Here is an 18,782-nt window from a genome sequence, read left to right as displayed (position 1 = left end):
CCCGTAGGATTTTCTTATTTCTTCATATGAGCTGGGAACACTATAGTTTTGTAGCACCCTATGAGGGTTTGAGAGCAAAGTGATAGTGAAGAAGAAAAGGAAAAAACTGGGGTGCCTAGGAGGCTCAGTCAGTTAAGTGTCCAAATTCGTCTCACCTTGTGATCTTGCAGTTTCTGAGTTCAAGCCCTGTATTAGACTCTCTCCTGTCAGCACAGAGCCCACTTTAGAAACTTTGTCCCCCTCTCTCTCTGCTCCTCTCCTGCTCTCTCTTTCCTTCTCTCTCAAAAATAAACATTAAAAAAAAAAAAAAAAGGAAAGGAAAAAACCTATTTTCATCTGAGGAATGAAGGGCATTGCACTTTAAAAATAAAAATTGCTGCTCTGCACTAGAATCTTGATATGGCAGTCTAGGACATGATTGGTATTCTTAAATTTTTAAAAATTTTACCACTTAGAAATCAAAAGAGTAGGTACTTCTGCTGTGTCCTTTATTAGAGAGTATAACTGCAGCTTAAAAGATCTAAGAGATGGATACCAGATGAGAGGACAGAACTACATTTATGTCGACAGAACAGGAGGCATCAAGGACACGAGGAGGCTCCAAATCAAAAGCTCTTAAGATAGGAAAGGGTTTTTTTCTGATTCATTCTAATTTTTTTTTTTTTTTTTTTACCATTCCAAACATCAGTTTTCCCATCCCTTTTGTTATATTAGGCTCATATTTGTTACATTCTGGCACATATTTCTCTCAGAGGTCTCTGTTGAGTTACTGAACAGATCTTTTTCTATTTTTTTCCTTTGAAAATTTAACTCTGTATTTCTTTTCCCTATTCAGCTACTGCTTCAGTGGGTATTCTTCCCATCTTTCCTGACTTGTACACAGTCTTATCCCCACACTTTGAAACAGGTATTTAAGTTATAATGTAGATTCATCTTAGAAGATTCAGTATTGGCCAAACCTCTTGGTCGTCTTTCTTTCTTGGCAGACTCTCAGTTTTTAGGCAGAGTTTGATCTTTAAATGGTAATGTACATAGACATATGAAGAATGAAAATGGAAAACTAAAACTTTAACGTGCTGGTTCATCTCCTTAAAACACTTAATTGATAGAAAAATATCTGCTTTGAAGAAAAAGAAACAAAAGTTGAGAAGATAGAGGAGATCCTTGTTTTTGACATTTCCAAAGGACAGATCTTAGGAGAGATAGATTTTACCTTAGTACAGTGAAGAAATTTTAATATTTGAGAGCTGTCTGAAGATGACCTCTCAGTATGATAAACCACTTACGCTTGCATAGACTGATTTATATTTAGAAACAAATTTTGTTACAGAACCTATTCTATAGATATGGGAAAAATAAATTATATGCACATGCACATAAAATTCCTTGAGTCCTTGAAATTTGAAGCATGAAAATTTAAGTATAATAATTTTTTTAATTTTTAGATATTTTAGAATATAGCTTATGTAAGGAATGTGTGTTTAATGAGGAAAATCCCCGACAACTTTAGTGGATTATCATATAACTAGTTTATTTAATTATAGTTGAACCTTCGCTTCGTTTACCTAAAATGCTGTGTTGACCTTAGGGAAGTGGCAGTTTTCTGTTCCTTATTTTCTTTCCTTTGCTTTAATTAGACTAAACTGTTGATAAATACTTGCTGCAGTTTAGATTATATTTGAGAAAAACTTCTTTTTTTTTTTTGAGAAAAACTTCTTACCGGATGTGTAGAGTATGACTTCTTTGCTACCTTGAAAAGCATTAACCAGATGTACTGTTAGTTATTACACTGGCAGGTTTCTCTGTATGTGCATTTCCCAACATAACAGCCAGAAACCTTAAGCTTTCTGTTCTTAAGATATTTATGGTTATAAAATCCAAAAAGGTCAGCATTTTGTAACAACCTTGTCAGAGCATCCTCCTCTTCTAGTCTCCTTCATTTCTGTAACTTAACAGTTATAAACCAAATGCATGTCTGAAAGCAGCCTGAAAATGGCATCCAGTGCAAGCTGTTGTTTGTTTTGTGACATTTAGAAGAGAAAATTAAGCTCAGAGTTGAGTTTGTTATATATATACTAACTCCTGAGATTTTTCTTAGTCTGTACCAGTTCTCTGCCATTGTTTCCTGACACAGGATGAGTCCAAGCATAGGTAGGATGAGTGCGTGACAGAAATGTTCTAATATGCTCTCAACTCCATGCTCATGAGCTGTAGATTTCTTTTAACCCTTTACTGCTTTAGTCTGAGTCCGTTTCTTGTCACCTCACTATTTCTTTCCTTATATTAGACCGGGGCCCCATCCTTATGTAACCTCAAAATTTACTTCCTTACAGCTCCCTTCTCCAAATAATAGCCACTTTGGGGTTAGAACTTCAGTGTATGAAATTTGAAAGGGGACACAGACATTCACTTCATAGTACAAGCCTTGTTGAATAAGCATCATGTCTGTTCTAGGCTCTCTTTTGAGAAGTGGCAATAAGGAGATGGATAAGCAGCAGCACTTCCTCATTGCTTACTGTTGGGCCCCAGAGTCTTACTTTTCTCACATGTAACAGGGGAACCACTGCAGCCCACCTCAGAGAATGGTCTTGAAAACGAAGTGAGAGGGCATGTGGTATCTGGCCCGCACTGGATGGATGCTCAGTAAACAGTAGCTACAATTTTTATTTTGTATTTTCCCTATTATGTATTTTATTCTTAAAATAATTTCTTGTCCTTTCACATTCTTTTTCAAATATCATTTTCTTCTAATAATGTCTTCTAATTTTCCCCCCTTTAATTCCTCTGTTCCCCAATCTTCTCCTCATACCCTCAAGCTTCTCATATTAGCTATTCCCTTTTCACTTCCATCTTTTCTTTCTGTCCACTCCAGATTGAAGCTTCCCTTTAGCTTTTTTCTCACAAATTTTCCAAGGATGGAAATTTGCCTTTTCCAAGGATTGTTGATGTATTATGCTTATTTCTTTTTTTTTTTTTTTTTTTTTTTAACGTTTATTTATTTTTGAGACAGAGACAGAGCATGAATGGGGGAGGGGCAGAGAGAGAGGGAGACACAGAATTGGAAGCAGGCTCCAGGCTCTGAGCCATCAGCCCAGAGTCCGACACGGGGCTCGAACTCACAGACCGTGAGATGGTGGTGACCTGAGCTGAAGTCAGACGCTTAACCGACTGAGCCACCCAGGCGCCCCTGTATTATGCTTATTTCTAAAAAAATCTTATTTATAAAGGTGAGCAGGAATAAAAGAGGAGAAATATAGCTTTAACACTAAGTTCTATATCACAGAACAGGGATATATCCATTGAATGGAAACTAGTGATGATTGGAGGCCCTGTTACCTTTGTCTCCTTGCCCACCTTCCCCTGAAAGAGAGGTTTTTCAAAGAAACCCCTCTAAATGAAGGGTGGGTTAATCACATTTCTTTACTAGACTGCAAGACGGTATACAAGATGATCTTTTGGCACACTGTTGCTGTTAACTTTAGCAGATACCTTTACAATTCTTATTCATATTTTACTTTGAGTATCTTGTTAGGAAACCGTGTAATATCCTTTAATTATATATAATCAGTTATTTCTTTTCAAAAGCAATAATGTGCCAGTGGAAAAAGAAGAATATGAATTATATAATTTTCTTAACAAAATGTAATAAAATAATTACAGTGAAAGTATAAATAAATTTCATAGGGAAATTATTCTCATTTCTACAATCTTGCTATTATATGTGGACTTTGACATTGATTTTGTTTTTCTAACCAAAATGTGTACATATTTTTTGATAAATTGCCTTTTAAAAATTCCTTTCCTCGAGTATAGGTAATTATGGCACTAGAGGACTTTTACGTTGTCTAAAATCTGAACTCTGAGGGCACCTGGGTGGCTCAGTCGGTTAAGCATCTGACTTCGTCTCAGGTCATGATCTCACGGTTTGTGAGTTTGAGCCCCATGTTAGGCTCTGCGCTGACAGCTCAGAGCCTGGAGCCTGCTTCAGATTCTGTGACTCCCTCTCTCTGCCCCTCCCCCATTCACACTCTGTGTCTCTGTGTTTCTCTCTCTCAAAAAATAAAAAACAACATCAAAATCTGAATTCAGTTACAGTCATAAAAAAACTTCTGAGATAGACATTCTTTTAGTATTTTCCTTTATACCTCCTCTCTTTACAGTCCCTCATGGGTGTGAATTAACTTCTGAAATTCTACCTTGATTGGGATTTTGGCTTTAAATTATATTTTGTGTTTATCAAGGAGCATGTTTGGTTACTCATAACTTTTTGTGAGGCCTCTAAACTTAATTTTGATATATATTTAGGGTTATTCATGTCAACTAAAAGTATGCTTCAAACTAAAGAATTGAAAGGTGGTGTATTAAAGCCCTTTTCTCCCTTCTCCACCACTTTTTCTTCAGGCTCCTGTTCCAAAGAGTGCACTTATTCCAGTAATTCCCATCACCAAATCAACAGGTTCCCGGTTCCGAAATAGTGTGGAAGGATTGAATCAGGAGATTGAAATAATAATTAAAGAGACTGGGGAAAAGGAAGAACAACTTATAGTAAGTAATCTTGTATCTTAAAATTGTCCTTCCACATTAACTGTTCCATTTATTTTAAAAATTACAATTTCATTTTCCATATGTACTTAGGTTTCTTTCCTCTCATTGAAAGAGAATGAAAATTTATCTCTTGAAAAATTTTGACCTTGGCAAGTTAATGAAAAGTTTTAATTTCCTTGCATCTCATAGAGACAACTGATAATGACTTAAATTTGGATCCTTGAACAGAAACTGCTTTTTGCTTATCTTTAAAGATCACTAGATAGGTATACACTTCTCATTTGTTACAACTCCATGTAGCATAAGTTTAGATTAAAACTTGTTGGGGAGGGAGGGATAGGACTTTAGAAACTTTATAAGCATGAATCTACCTGTTCCTTATTGTTTGTGAGTTATTGTTTGATTGACTTTATCATCATGAAGTACACTTCTGTTTACCTATTATCCGCATAAGACATAAGAATGATTCATCTATAAGGCACAGGAAGTTTCCTGTTTATATTGAAAAGCATGTTACAGAGTATATTTAAGCTTTCATTCTTCAGTGAAAGAGGAATTGGGGGGTTTGCAGTATTATTTTTATTGATGCTTAAGATCCTCTCCCTGATATTAAAGGTTGGTTAAGCTTAGAGAAAACACAACCCCCCACACCCTCTTGTCCATACTGCATGATGGGAGTAACTCCCTGATATAATAAAGATAAATGAACTAAAGGTGTACCAGGGAGCTGGTTTTCCTGCTAAGTGAGCCACGCAAGCTTTCCTTTTAATGTTCTCCTTGATGTTCCCCTATAATTAGCATTGCTACCATTAATCTTTCCCTCATTTAGGAAGGTTTCTTTGGAAAAACTCTTTCAGGGGGAAGTGGGCAGAGGGAGAAGGTAACAGGACCTGTCATCAAGTATTACTAGTTCACACAATGGATAAACTTTTCTTCTAATATAGAACCTGGTGTTACACCTAGATTTCTCCTCATTTACCATGGCAATTCTTCACGATTTAAAAAATACTTACTGTGCTCGCTTCGGCAGCACATATTCTAAAATTGGAACGATACAGAGAAGATTAGCATGGCCCCTGCGCAAGGATGACACGCAAATTCGTGAAGCGTTCCATATTTTCTAAAAAAAAAAATAAATAAAAATTAAAAAAAAATAAAAAATAAAAAATACTTACTACAAGATAACTAATTCATTGCAGTTTATCATTCATCAAGCACTGGCCATCTGTCATATACCAAACCCTGGGAATATAGAGTCTTTGTATATGCTGCTCAGTGTTTAGTAGGGCAGTCATATTAGATAGGGATGTCACTAATGGAGCAGCACGAAGGTTTTTTTCCTGCTAGACCTAGTAGGGCATTTCTGATCTGTGAGTGATCTGGAACAATAGGGGAAGGTTGATATTGGGTGCATTTCTGGTGAGTTTCAAAATCAGTGATAAATATACATATGTTTAAAAATTTTTATAACAGCCACAAGATATTCCAGATGGCCATCGTGCACCTCCCCCCCTCGTACAGAGAAGCAGCAGCACACGCAGCATCGACACGCAGACCCCTGGTGGGGCAGACAGGGGAAGCAACAACAGCAGCCGCTCTCAGTCTGTGTCCCCCACATCCTTCCTCACCATCTCAAATGAAGGTAGCGAAGAGAGCCCTTGTTCAGCTGATGACCTGCTTGTTGATCCCAGGGATAAAGGTACAATGAAGGAGGAATTTGTTGCCAGATGATAAATGAACACCAGCTATTTTATCATTCATTCTATTCATTTTCTAGTAGAACATACACACTTAAGGCTACTAAGGTAATTACTTTGACATACGTTCATAACATAGATTTTTAAAAATTAGAGTATACAACAGTAGGTTTTACCGTGGTGCTCAAGAGATGGTCTGGTTGGGTGGGTGTATGGGCTTTTATTTTTGTACCTTTTTTTTTTTCCTTTTCTCTACTTGTTAATTCAAGTCTCTTATTACTGAGAAACATTCTTTTTGGTATAAATGAACATTGGTCCTGAAAAAGCACTTTGTTTTCTCTTGCCTTAGTTGTCTTGTTTTTACTACCTTACTATTTTTAATTGAACTTGAAACCTTCAAATTAGTGTTTGTTTGTTTTTTTTAAGAATCTGATTTTGTGAAATTTCTAACAAGAATTAGGCTGATTTATGTCAATGCAAAATGAGTATTGAAGGCAAGCCTACAGTAAAAGGTTGGAGGGCTTCCTTACAGTATTGAACTACTTGTGCAACTTAAAAATAACTTGGAGACATAAGCTATTTGAATATTAATTTCTAATGTTCTTACTTTTTAAAACAACTATGACCTTTCTTCTGTCTCTATCAGGGCAATATTTTGTTAGCCTAACCCAAGTTACTGTGTGTACTTGAGAGCAATAATATATTTGTAAATTCTGCAGCTCAGTTCAGCAGTCATTTATTTAGAAGCTATTAATCACAGTGTGTTGAATGTTCCTAAAATGTTACAGTTGGCTGTTACTATCAATTCCCTAAATTATTGAGACTGTAACAAGTGCAAAGAACATAAGATTTCCCAAAGAAGTCAATTAAAGCCATAAGCAATTGTAAGTGTTACTATTTGGACCCATTTTGCCAGCTTCTAGGTTAAGTAATATATAGTTATTCTAGGCAAACACCCTGGAGCAATTAAATTACAGCCCCTGGGGATGTAGAATACAGGTACTGGGAGTGTTTGATGCTCCCAGGTGACTCCAGTGTGCATCTAAATCTGAAACTGAATTAAATCTTTTGGTTGGGCCGTGTGTTTCTTATCAGGAATCTGCATTTTAACTACTATCTGTACTTTTAGAATTAAAAGGAGTGGTGAGTGTAAACCATTTAGCATGGCTCCTGGTACTCAGGGCTCATACTTTCTACTTTTACTTCAGTAATAAGTAGGAACCTCATGAATTTTGTGTAATGCTATATTTTGACTTTAAGACAAAGTTTTTTTTTTTTTAAGAAATTTCTTTTATAAGAAAATAGAACCACAGTGCTACTGCCAGCAAAAAATTTATAGCTTAGTTGACACAAACCGAAAGTTTTAGAACACTTAGGTAACATATCAAGAATTTTTAAAGTATAAACTGAGGACATCAACATTGAACAGGAATACCAGAGTAAAGAAGCATTCACTTTGATAAGGTTAATTTGAAAGGATTTCAAAACTTTGAGCTAGAAAGTTTTGGCACATGAACAGAGATGGACCTCTTAGGTATGGAGAAGTTCATAGGCCCGAGGAAGTCTTTGGTGTATAGTGCACAGATGGCTCCTAACTAAGTGGAGCAGAGATTGTAACCAGAGGAGCAGAGAAATCGAGAAATTCTGAAGGGCAAGCTAAGAGTGAGTGATAAGCAACCAGTGAAGAGCCACCGCAGTTACATGTACTGGGAAGTAAGGAAGTGGCATATGAGTCTCTGCTGGGTGTATAAGAAATAAGGGGGCAAGATAGATCAGTATTCAGTGCCGTGGATTAAGTGATACAGGCTTAAGCTATAGTACTTGTAAGTGGAAAAGAAAAATTTTTTGTTTTATGGATTTAACAAACATTAATTATCTCCTCTTTACCTGGTATTGTATTAGATCTTGAGGGATGATGTTGATGATAAAACACTGTTCCTACCCTCAAGTAGTTCATGGTGTGGGGGAATGTCATGAACAATTCAATTTAGTATGACTGCATTTATGTGGTAGTGTTTGTTAGTAATCCAGCCTGCCATTTTTTGCAGAGAATGGGAACAACTCTCCTTTGCCCAAATATGCAACTTCACCAAAACCTAACAACAGTTATATGTTCAAAAGGGAACCTCCTGAGGGCTGTGAAAGGGTCAAAGTCTTTGAGGAATGCTCGTAAGTACCCCTCAAATAACTTTTCATATGAGAATTTTCTTTTTTTTTTCTTTCAATATATGAAATTTATTGTCAAATTGGTTTCCATACAACACCCAGTGCTCATCCCAAAAGGTGCACTCCTCAATACCCATCACCCACCCTCCCCTCCCTCCCACCCCCCATCAACCCTCAGTTTGTTCTCAGTTTTTAAGAGTCCATATGAGAATTTTCAAATAAGTTGAAGAATAGTACAGTGATCACCCATGTATCCACAGCATAGACTCTAGTTAACATTATGTTATATGTGCTTTGTCTGTGTGTGGTGGTGGTAGTTTTTGCTAAAGTGTTTGGAAGTAAGTTGCAGACATCATTATACTTAAGTACAATTTAATATTGTTTCCTAAAAGTAACCATAGTACTCCTATATAACTACAGTACCATTATCACATCAAACGAAATTAACAGTAATGCTTTAATATCAACTGATACCCAGTTGTTTTTCACATTTCCTCTGTTGTCTCCAGTGTGTCATCTGTGGCTGTTACTTTTGAACCTGTATACAGTCAACATCACACATTGAATTAAGCGGTATATTTATTCAAGGTGGACCATGGCTCTCACCTAGTATGTCTTCCTTCTTTTAAGGGTTGAATTCCTTTCAGTTTTTATGTACTTTTGGTCTCTAATTCTTTAAAAATTATTAGAAATATTTTGTCTGCCAGTATAGGAAACAATTCTGCTACTATTATAGTAACAGACTCCTGTTCCTGTGATAAAGCTAACATAAGAAGCAGGCAGGATTTTAAGCAGTATCTAGTACTATTGGTATGTGATCTCTTATATTTCGGTTGGCTGGTACTTTAGTCAAGCACTGCAATTTTAGACTCAGAGTCTCAAAAGGTATTGTAGCCTTCATATTTTCATGGCTTCTTGCTTTGTGAGTGATGGCTATAGGATGGTTGGTGTGTGTGAGATAGCAAATTAGGTGATGAACATTATTTGGGGATGTGCTGGTAGTTCTTAGCCCTCACCTTCCAGTCTCACTATGGCTGCATGTATAAGAGTCAGCCTTCTGGCTTTTTCTCACTTATGAAACCTGGAACACAGTGTGAAGATTGTCCAACCTTGTCTGACTCAATGTAATTTATCTTTTTCCCCCATTATAAACATCTTGGAATTATTTTGGAATATGGCATCCTTTTGTTCCTCTGTATGCTCCTCCTGTCACTGCTTCCTTTAATCTAAATTCTGAATAATTTTGCCACACAAAGAGCATTGTTTTTGAATCCCCTTAATTTCTATGCTAGGAAATCCCAGCTCTCAGTCTCCTATCTGCTTTTGTGACAGTAATTGAAAACTCTGTTTTAGCAACTGCTGTGTCACTGTCATTCTAAAAGCTTGACTGTAGCAAATTGAAAATTTAAGTAGAATTCTCCAGATCTGTTTCATGGACTCCCTGAATCATAATCATCTGGAGTAGTAGTTGAAACTGCAGATTCCCAGGCCCCATCCTAGGCCTAATGCCTAAATGTGGAGATAGGACCTGGACTATACATGTCTGACAAATACCTCATACTTTTTATGCCCAATTTGCAGATGCTGGCTTAGACTTTCCCATGAGAGTTCTTAAGGGATGCCTGGGTGACTCAGTTGGTTAAATGTCTGACTTTTGATTTCGGCTCAGGTCACAATCTCATGGTACATCAGTTTGAGCCCCACGTTGGACTCTGCCCTGACACTCTTTTGATGCCCCTTCCCCACTCACACTCTCTCTGTCTCTCTGTCTCAAAAATAAACATGAAAGAAAGAAAGAAAGAGAGAAAGGAAGGAAGAAAGAAAAAAAATGAAGGAAGAAAGAGAAAGAAAGGAAAGGAAGGAGGGAGGGAGGGAGGGAGGGAATCATTCTAGGGCCGCCTGGGTGGCTCAATTAGTTAAGCCTCTGAATCTTGGTTTTGGCTCAGGTCATGATCTCATAATTCATGAGTTCAAGCTCTGCATCAGGCTCTGAGCTAATAGGGTAGAACCTGTTTGGGATTCTCTCTGCCCTTCCCCTACTTGCACATGCACTTTCTCTCTCTCAAGATAAACTTAATACAATGATCCCTTTTTTTTTTTTTTTTTTAATTTTTTAAATAAAAATCAAATGGTCCAAGTGGAAGTTTTTGGAGTTGAGCTCTTTGATTTACTCATTGAAATTTGCCCAAATGCAGAGAAATTGTTGGTTGGCTCAAAAGTAGTTTGAATTTCTGTAATAAATGACTTTGTGTGAATATTTGTTATGTAGGTTGGTGTCCTGTGGTATCTGCCTTAATCTCTTGGATTTGGAAGTTTTCTCAGGACTTAATGTCTGAGTTATGTATATACTGCTACATTATTTGTGTCTAAAGGGAGGGAAGAGTATGTGTGTGTATATGGATAGATAGATGGATCAAAGAAATAGAAGATAAACCCTGACATGTTACATGTTTTATGGCACATGCATCTGTTATTAGAAGGTAAACTTGCGGGACACCTGGGTGGCTCAGTCGGTTAAGCGTCCGACTTCAGCTCAGGTCATGATCTCATGGTTTGTAGGTTCAGGCCCTGCGTTGGGCTCTATGCTGACAGCTTGGAACCTGGAGCCTGCTTCGGATTCTGTGTCTCCCTCTTTCTCTGACCCTCCCCTGCTCACGCTGTCTCTCTTTGTCTCTCAAAAATAAATAAATGTAAAAAAAAAAAAAATTAAAAAAAAGAAGGGTAAACTTGCTCTTTTTATAGTGTACATAGTTTGTTACAAATTATACTGATACAAAGGATGTCTAGCGTTTTTAAGCATTTTCATTATATACCAAAACAAAAATAGCAGTAACCCAAGAGTGGATTTCTTAGAGGTATTTTTAACTTTTTTATCAATAAATTACTCAAAGTCTAAAAAAATTCGTCTCTTTTGCACTACCTCTGTCAAAATGAGAGCAAAATCCACTGGGCACACTCGCAACAAACAAATATAGATTATTGGTCCAAATTAAAAGTTTTGAGTTTATTTAATCATTGTTTGAGGAATACTCTTCTCTTTAACTCTTGGTTTGAAGGAAGTAACTCTGATAGGAACTGGAGATTGGAGTGGGGTGAGGCTTGATCTCTGGTTTCTAGAAATGTATGTTTATTTACCTGAATGCAAATAGGTGGTTGTATTTAGACCAGAATTTATACCAGATTTTGTATTTCTTTCGGTCTCTATATTCTTTGTGTTATAGCACGTACCATAGTTATGTCGTCTGCACTTTTCCTTTTTTAAAGGAAGTCTAATATGCTGTTTCTTCTGCCAAACTAATGAATTCTTTGGCCTTAGTTACCTTAGACTCCTAAGTATTTTGGCCTTTTTGCGGTATAGAAGTATTTTAAAAAATATAACATGATCCTCCCTCTCTCCCTTCTTCCAATTATAAGTAACTCGGACCCAGCATTTTCTTTGCTGATAATTAATTCCTGCATTAAAAAAAAATTACATAAGTCTTTTAAAACAGGAAAGAATTCCTTGCATCAGTATAAGAATATCTATAATTATTATCCAGCCTATCCCATCAGTTTTTCAGAAAGCCAGCTTGTAAACAGTTATATCTATTTTGAGACACAATTTTTTTGGAATAATCCTTAAGGAAAAATAAAAATTTTAAATTAGTTCTGAGATTTTTTTTTTTTTTTTTTGTGTTTATAGTTACTAAGTTGAAGCTTTGAAGTTGTATTAGTACTTGCAGCTTCTATTAGCATAGGTATAGGTCATGTGTGCCAGGAGTGGATAATCTGTTTCTTGGTTAATAATTAAGCTCCTAGAAAAATGTTAGAGGTCAGGAGTGATTCCTCTTGGTAGGTTGGGGTGGTGGCTGGAAGAGGGGACAAAGGAAGGTGTTTTGTTTTTTTTGTGTGTTTTGTTTTTTTGTGTGTTTTGTTTTGTTTGGTGGGGGAGGTTGGTGCTTCCACCTTCAAAAGAAAATTCAAGCATAATTTAATAATAGAAATCTAACCTCAGCTTCCTATCTTCTTTAAGGAATTGAAAACCATACTCTCACATAGTAAAAATAGAGCAGTGTGTGCTCTTCTTACCTCTCATCTACCCAGATACACTTGTGGTCCTAAAACTACTTGACGTTTCCATTGTATATAAGAAAGAAGACTGCACAAGTAAAACATCAATTAAATTATTTCTTTGTTCTTAAATTATTGTATTTATCAAAGCTGTCCTTGGGTAGTATTCACTATTAATAAAATCTGCCTATCAAAAGCATTGTCTGCTTGGAGGTTTTTCTTTTCCTTTTTTTTTTTTTGGCACGCATTCCCCAGGACTGTTGCTTATTAATTTTTTAAGACCCAGCTCAGATGTTACTTCCCTTGTAAGCCTTCTTCCTACAAAATTCTCCCTCTTCCTCTGCCACAGGTTATCCACTCCCTTGTGCTACCTTTAAACCCCTTTACAAGTCATTTTTATCACATTTGTCAGACCTCTTACAGGACTTCTTGAGCTTTTTTGTACTGTGAACACCTTTGGCAGTCTGGCAAAGATTAGGGATGCTTTGAAGTAATTTGTAACTTCTCTGAATAATGTTTTTATTATTTGTATTTTTTTTAAATGTTTTTATTTTTATTTTTGAGACAGAGACAGAGCATGAGCAGGGGAGAGGCAGAGAGAGGGGGAGACACAGAATCTGAAGCAGGCTCCAGGCTCCGAGCTGTCAGCACAGAACCTGATGCAGGGCTCGAACTCACAGAGTGTGAGATATGACCTGAGCCGAAGTCGGATGCTCAATCAACAGCCACCCAGGCGCCCCATTTTTTTTTTTTTGTTTTAAGTTTATTTATTTATTTTGAGAGAGAGCGTGCAGTCAGGGGAGGGGCAGAGAGAGAGAGGGAGAAAGAGAATCCACGCTGTCAGCGCAGAGCCTGATGTAGGGCTTGAACTCCCAAACCGTGAGATCATGACCTGAACCAAAACCAAGAGTCAGACTCCCAACTGACTGAGCCACCCAGGTGCCCCTGATAATGTTTTTAAATGCATAAAACATGTAAGATTACAAATGAGATTAATTATGTTGAGATACAGTCCTATTCCCAGCATCTCCCTCCCCCCAAGAACTACATATTTAGTCTGTCTCCTTGTAGATGGTTTCATTTTTGGATCCCCAGAATCTGGTGCAGACTTGGCGCACTTAAATTTTAATTTTTTAAATTTCATTAGGAGAGATGAGAATCGTACTTTCATCATGTGATCATATTACCTTGTTCCATCTGAATCTTGATGTATTTAGGTTCTCCCACTTTATTTCTTTTTAATTTTGTGGCATTTCCATGTTACTTTAACAGTTGAATTTTTTAATATCTTTATTTTCACAAAATATCAGTAATACTTAGTATCTTTTTCCAACCATTTGGGTGAGTTTTCAGGAGCCCCTGGGGACAGGAAGGGACAATGAATAATTTGATTTTGATTTTATATTTCCATTATGTTTTTCAGAAAACCATCATGGTTAACTAAAAAAATTGTTCCAAAGAGATTTTTAAGCACACTTGAAAACTCATGCCCACTGAAGTTGAGTCACACAGGGGTGGAATTTAGCAAAAGATGGACATTGTATGTCGTTAATTTACTTGCTTTCTCCCTTCAAAATAGTACAGGTTTTGGAAAAAATGTAGTGGAACATATTTTTGTCTTTAAACATCTAGAATTTCTTTTGCTTTAGGAAATTCTTTATTCATAATGGCTGTCTTAAATCTTCATTGAGATACAGTTGGTTGTCAGCCTGAGTCACCTGAATGCTGCAGGGGGCTCTCCAGGGAACTGAAAGCAGCAGAGATGAATGATGTACTTCTGGCATTCTAAGATACTTATTTTGAATTAGGTGTCTAATTCCACTTTGGCCCGTAACATTTGGAGCTTTTGACATAACTTGAGTTTTATATTCCTTTCATTATCTATACGTTATCTGTTTAGAAAAAAAAAAATTACTTCCAGTGTTCTGTGACTTAAAATTACTGGGTTGTCTGTTCTATGCCTAGGCCAAAACAGCTTCATGAAATCCCAGCCTTTTACTGTCCTGACAAAAACAAGGTGAATTTCATTCCTAAAAGCGGTTCTGCCTTCTGCCTCGTCAGCATCCTCAAGCCACTCCTTCCCACACCAGATCTTACTCTCAAGGGCTCTGGGCACAGTCTGACAGTTACCACTGGTATGACAACCACTCTGCTGCAGCCTATTGCTGTGGCCTCCCTGTCTACAAACACAGAGCAAGACCGGGTCTCTCGAGGAACAAGTACAGTCATGCCATCGGCCTCTCTACTTCCACCACCAGAGCCAATTGAAGAAGCTGAAGGATAGGTCACAAGACTGTGTGGCCATTTTTCTGGGCAACTGAGAACCTCCTCAGATCATTTCATTGTGATGGCATCGCGCACTCCCAGTCGGCTGTGATGTGCTCCCACTTCCCATGGTGATGTGTCACAGTATGACTTCTGGAAGAAAGCAGCGCCCTCTGATGGCTTTGCTTACTCATGAAGGCCAGCCCTCGTTGCTTAGCCTGCTTTTTCTGAAAGCACTGATTGAAACAAAAAAGGTCTCATTCTTTACTTTTGGAGGGCCAATATCACATTGTTTTTTTGTTTTCAAATTAAACTTCTTTAAAAACAAAAACAAAAAATTGATCCCTGCAAACATAATTCCTGAAGGGAGACGTGAATGATGCTGCAAGAACCATCTTTTATATGAAAATGACTATTTTATAATACCAATGTTACATTTTCTGAAACGTAGCAGACAGGATGTTCAAAGATTCTTTGGTGGCCTCTTGTTTCTTGTTTCCCTTTCTAGATGTGTGCTTTTCTCAGCTGTTTTCAGCTTTGGGACCAAAGGGATTGTTGACATTTTCCCAGCAATCTTAATCTCATGACTATATTCTTCTCCCAAACAAGAATTGATAGGTAAATGCATTGAATAAATATATAACCAGAGATAAAAAGCAATATTAAATAATAGTACATTATGTGATTTATGTTTTTGGATGTCAGAAGTTTGTGCTTTGGGTGAAATACTTGTAAAACTGTTGTTTTCTTCACTACTCCTGTACACATTTCACCATGTGGTCAGAAAAATTATAGTCTGGAGACAAGTGCTTTAATACTTTCTCACCCATTGTTGGAACTTGGTTTAAAAGTCAGTGAGCCAGAAGGAAACTACCCAGTGTTGATTGCTAGCTAGGAGTAAGGAACCCCTTTGGTTTTCTGCAAAATATTTTATCACATGCTCTCCCTTTATCATCACTGTATCATAGTTCCAAGAGGTCCTAAAATGGCTGTGCATGGATTTCCTCCTTTGCTTTTGTGATGTTGTTGTCTCGTGGATTTGGTCAGGGTTAGTAGTTTGCCAGGAGTGTAATCCATTGAATAGCAATCCGTAGTCACAGAATCTTGTGACTGACATTTTCTTTATGGTGGTTGGCACTGAGATATGTTGCTTACAGGTTTTGCTAGTTTTCTCTCCAGCATTCCACACAGTATGGAAGACAGGCAAAGAGAGCTTTGGAGCATATAAACAACAGGATTCTTTGAAAAATCCATACAGTTTTGGATTTAGGCTCATCTTAATCACTGCCAATATCACATGACAACACTATTTCATGTTTGTGTATGTGGTAGTGAAATTAAGGAGCAGCTCTTTTTAAAAATGAGTTCCAGCAAACACTGTTGATAAAAAGCATCCTTCTAAGACCTTCATATACTACCTATGATGCAATAATTTAATATTCCTATACATATAGGGAGAAAAAAATTTTAATACTTGTAAAAGGAATACAGTTTAGAGGGTTAATACGTCAATTTGTTCAGACATATACCATCAAAGAAAACTTAGTGGTAGCAATAAATCTGAAAGGACTTCTTATACTCATGCACCTTTAAAACATCTAAGTATTTAAAATTATGCCCTGTGAAGTTTAAAATGGCGATGTATTTATACAGATTAGATAAATTCAAACATTTGAATAAGTCTGTCCGGTTTCACTTGGTAACACTGATAAATTTTGGTACCTTCTCCATACAAAACTAATTTGCTTGGAATTAGTGCTTTGTGGCTTCTAAATCAGTAAAACTCAGTTATTCAGGGTCTGTATTTTCTGGTTGGTTGGTTTTTTTTGAGAACCTTGATTCTTTGCCTTATATGTTATGTCTTTTGACCTAACCATTTCACCACTGAAAACTGCTCTATCAAAAGTACAGAAGAAAAGCTGAAACTCCTCAGGTGAGTTGGTATGAATGGTAAGAGGAAGAAGTTAAAAACAAGTTTTTAAAAAAATCCTCAGTTTTTGGATTACTTGAATTCCATTAAATCAGTGTTCTTTTCCTTACTTTACACTTACTTCTGTCCATTCCTGTAAATCACAAGGGCATTTTACAACTAAAATGCCACTTTATAAACAATCTTTCTCTTTACTCTGTTGTGCATGTTTGTGTAATTGACATCTTTCTATAGCGTTTCATATATCCTTTATCTAAAGTAATTTAAAGCCAGAATGGGAGAACAGGTTTAAGAGTTATTATTTACAGAGTCTTATAAGTAGAACTTTTAATGTTTGGTTGTAAGGAGAATGTGAATTTGCAGGTAAATGCATTGTATGGTAACCAAACATACCCCTTGGGTTTGGGAGAAATAGAGCCTGAGGTTTGAAAGAATAAAAAAGGTACAAGGTACAGACAACTCAACTGCCAGTGCCAAAGGGCTAATTATTAAGCATATGAGCTTTATTGCAGTCTTTAAAAATATTAACCATAGGTCCCATTCAGCTCTTGCTTAACCCTTAGTTCACAGATGGCTGATTTTTTTTAAATGGACCTACTCCCAGTAGAATATTTTCTAAAATTACATTCCATGATTATCTTGTATTTCTGTAGAAAACTATACAGAAGATAAGTTAGAATAGCTTCAGTGGGAATATAATTTAAATTTTTTTAAGTTTTAAATAAATTTACTTCCATTGCAGTAAAAGAAATAGCATATATATTTCCGTAAAAGTATTCTCTGGTTATTTACTTTGTCTTAAGTTATTTTTTACTCTTGATTTTTTTCCTTGTGATGATAAAAACATAAAATTTATTGTTTCTGATCATGACTAAGTCTTACTACTTGTCGTGGCTTTTGTTAGCAATTATATTTTTAAAATATCTGTTTTGTCTCTGGTTAATATGGTGAGCATGGATGCCAAAATTATTTCTTAACTAGAATCTTCATTTTGTTTAAAATACTTCTTACACTTATGAGAGACCAGATCAGCCTTTTGGAACGTGTTATTGCTAACTGTGGAATAACTGGCAACAAGAAAGGCTCTTCCCCCCCCCCCCCATTTTTTTCTTTTAAATGGTTGGCTTGTACTGGAAAAGAGATATTTTAAAAAATGGCAGAACTTACAGCCTTCTGTATGTCCAAGATTAGGACTGGGTTGTCAAGATTTTCTTTTGTTAAAGGAAATAAAAGAAAAATTGACATTACTGAATTTAGTTCACTGTTCTAAACTTAAGATTCATTCCTTAATGCTTGGAATTTTGATGTCTCAAAATCAGACCAGTGGAAGTGCTGAATTTGCATTTAAAAAGCTAAGAATACTTCGCACTTTAAAGTTTAACTCTGCTTAAATTAACAATAAGTAGAGCAGCCCTGAACAATACTTTGTTTAAAAAATCCTGTTGAATATAATTTATGTTTTTTTAAAGTCTATATCTTTCATCTGTTTAAGCTGTGTAAATCTTTTTAAAATGCAATTTTTTAAAATTTTGTTTTTCTAACAAAAATCTCCCAATAAACAGCATTTCCAATGGTGATAAATATTGTTATTATGTACTTATGTATTCCCTGTATCTGAACACTTATTGCTGCCTCACAAGAAAATAGAACATTTATGTTAAAAATAAAGTCTGTTCTTCTTGAGAATTTTTTTCTATGTGCTTTTATGAATGTTGCCTCAATTCAGATTTTCTTTTCAGACACATGTACCCTGAAGTAATTTACAAATAGAATATTCTTTTTCACAAATGTATAGGAAAATGAATGTGTTAAGTAGCAGGACATATAGTATTACCAGTTATTATTACTTCCTGACTATTTCTTTACTTGCTCTAGAACTTAAAGTACCTGATCTTTGTGGTAAGTGGTAAGCACACTGAAAGATAATGCATGTTTATAAGTAATTCCATACTTCATAGTTTGTTAGAGATTTAGCTGAGACAGTCACTGAATTTTATCCTGAAGTACATATAGAGGATTCTTTTCTTTTTGTTTTGGTATTTTATTCTTTCTAAATCAGCTATGTTCTTCCTTTGATACAGTGGTTTATACATGCAAGATAGTTGTTTAGGTTCAGAGATTTAATCTGT

At 36.2% G+C, this 18,782-nt stretch overlaps 1 protein-coding gene and 1 non-coding gene across 2 annotated transcripts in view; both read left to right on the top strand.

Moving 5' to 3' along the window:
• FAM117B (family with sequence similarity 117 member B) overlaps positions 1-18,339 on the top strand; it is a 95,080-nt gene extending 76,741 nt beyond the window's left edge. Inside the window, exons 5-8 of the mRNA XM_060622985.3 lie at positions 4,402-4,545; positions 6,019-6,244; positions 8,291-8,411; positions 14,424-18,339. Of these exons, the coding sequence (XP_060478968.1) occupies positions 4,402-4,545; positions 6,019-6,244; positions 8,291-8,411; positions 14,424-14,742 (810 nt within the window). The 3' untranslated portion in view covers positions 14,743-18,339. The remainder of the gene's footprint in view (positions 1-4,401; positions 4,546-6,018; positions 6,245-8,290; positions 8,412-14,423) is intronic.
• LOC132673943 (U6 spliceosomal RNA) lies at positions 5,560-5,666 on the top strand. The gene has a single exon (XR_009608277.2). It is a non-coding gene; the product is annotated as a U6 spliceosomal RNA (small nuclear RNA).
• Positions 18,340-18,782: the final 443 nt, after the last annotated feature.

The sequence above is a fragment of the Panthera onca genome, chromosome C1 (assembly GCF_046562875.1).
Source record: "Panthera onca isolate mPanOnc1 chromosome C1, mPanOnc1 haplotype 2, whole genome shotgun sequence".
Lineage (NCBI taxonomy): Eukaryota > Metazoa > Chordata > Mammalia > Carnivora > Felidae > Panthera > Panthera onca.
This window is presented reverse-complemented; position numbering and strand designations above follow the sequence as displayed.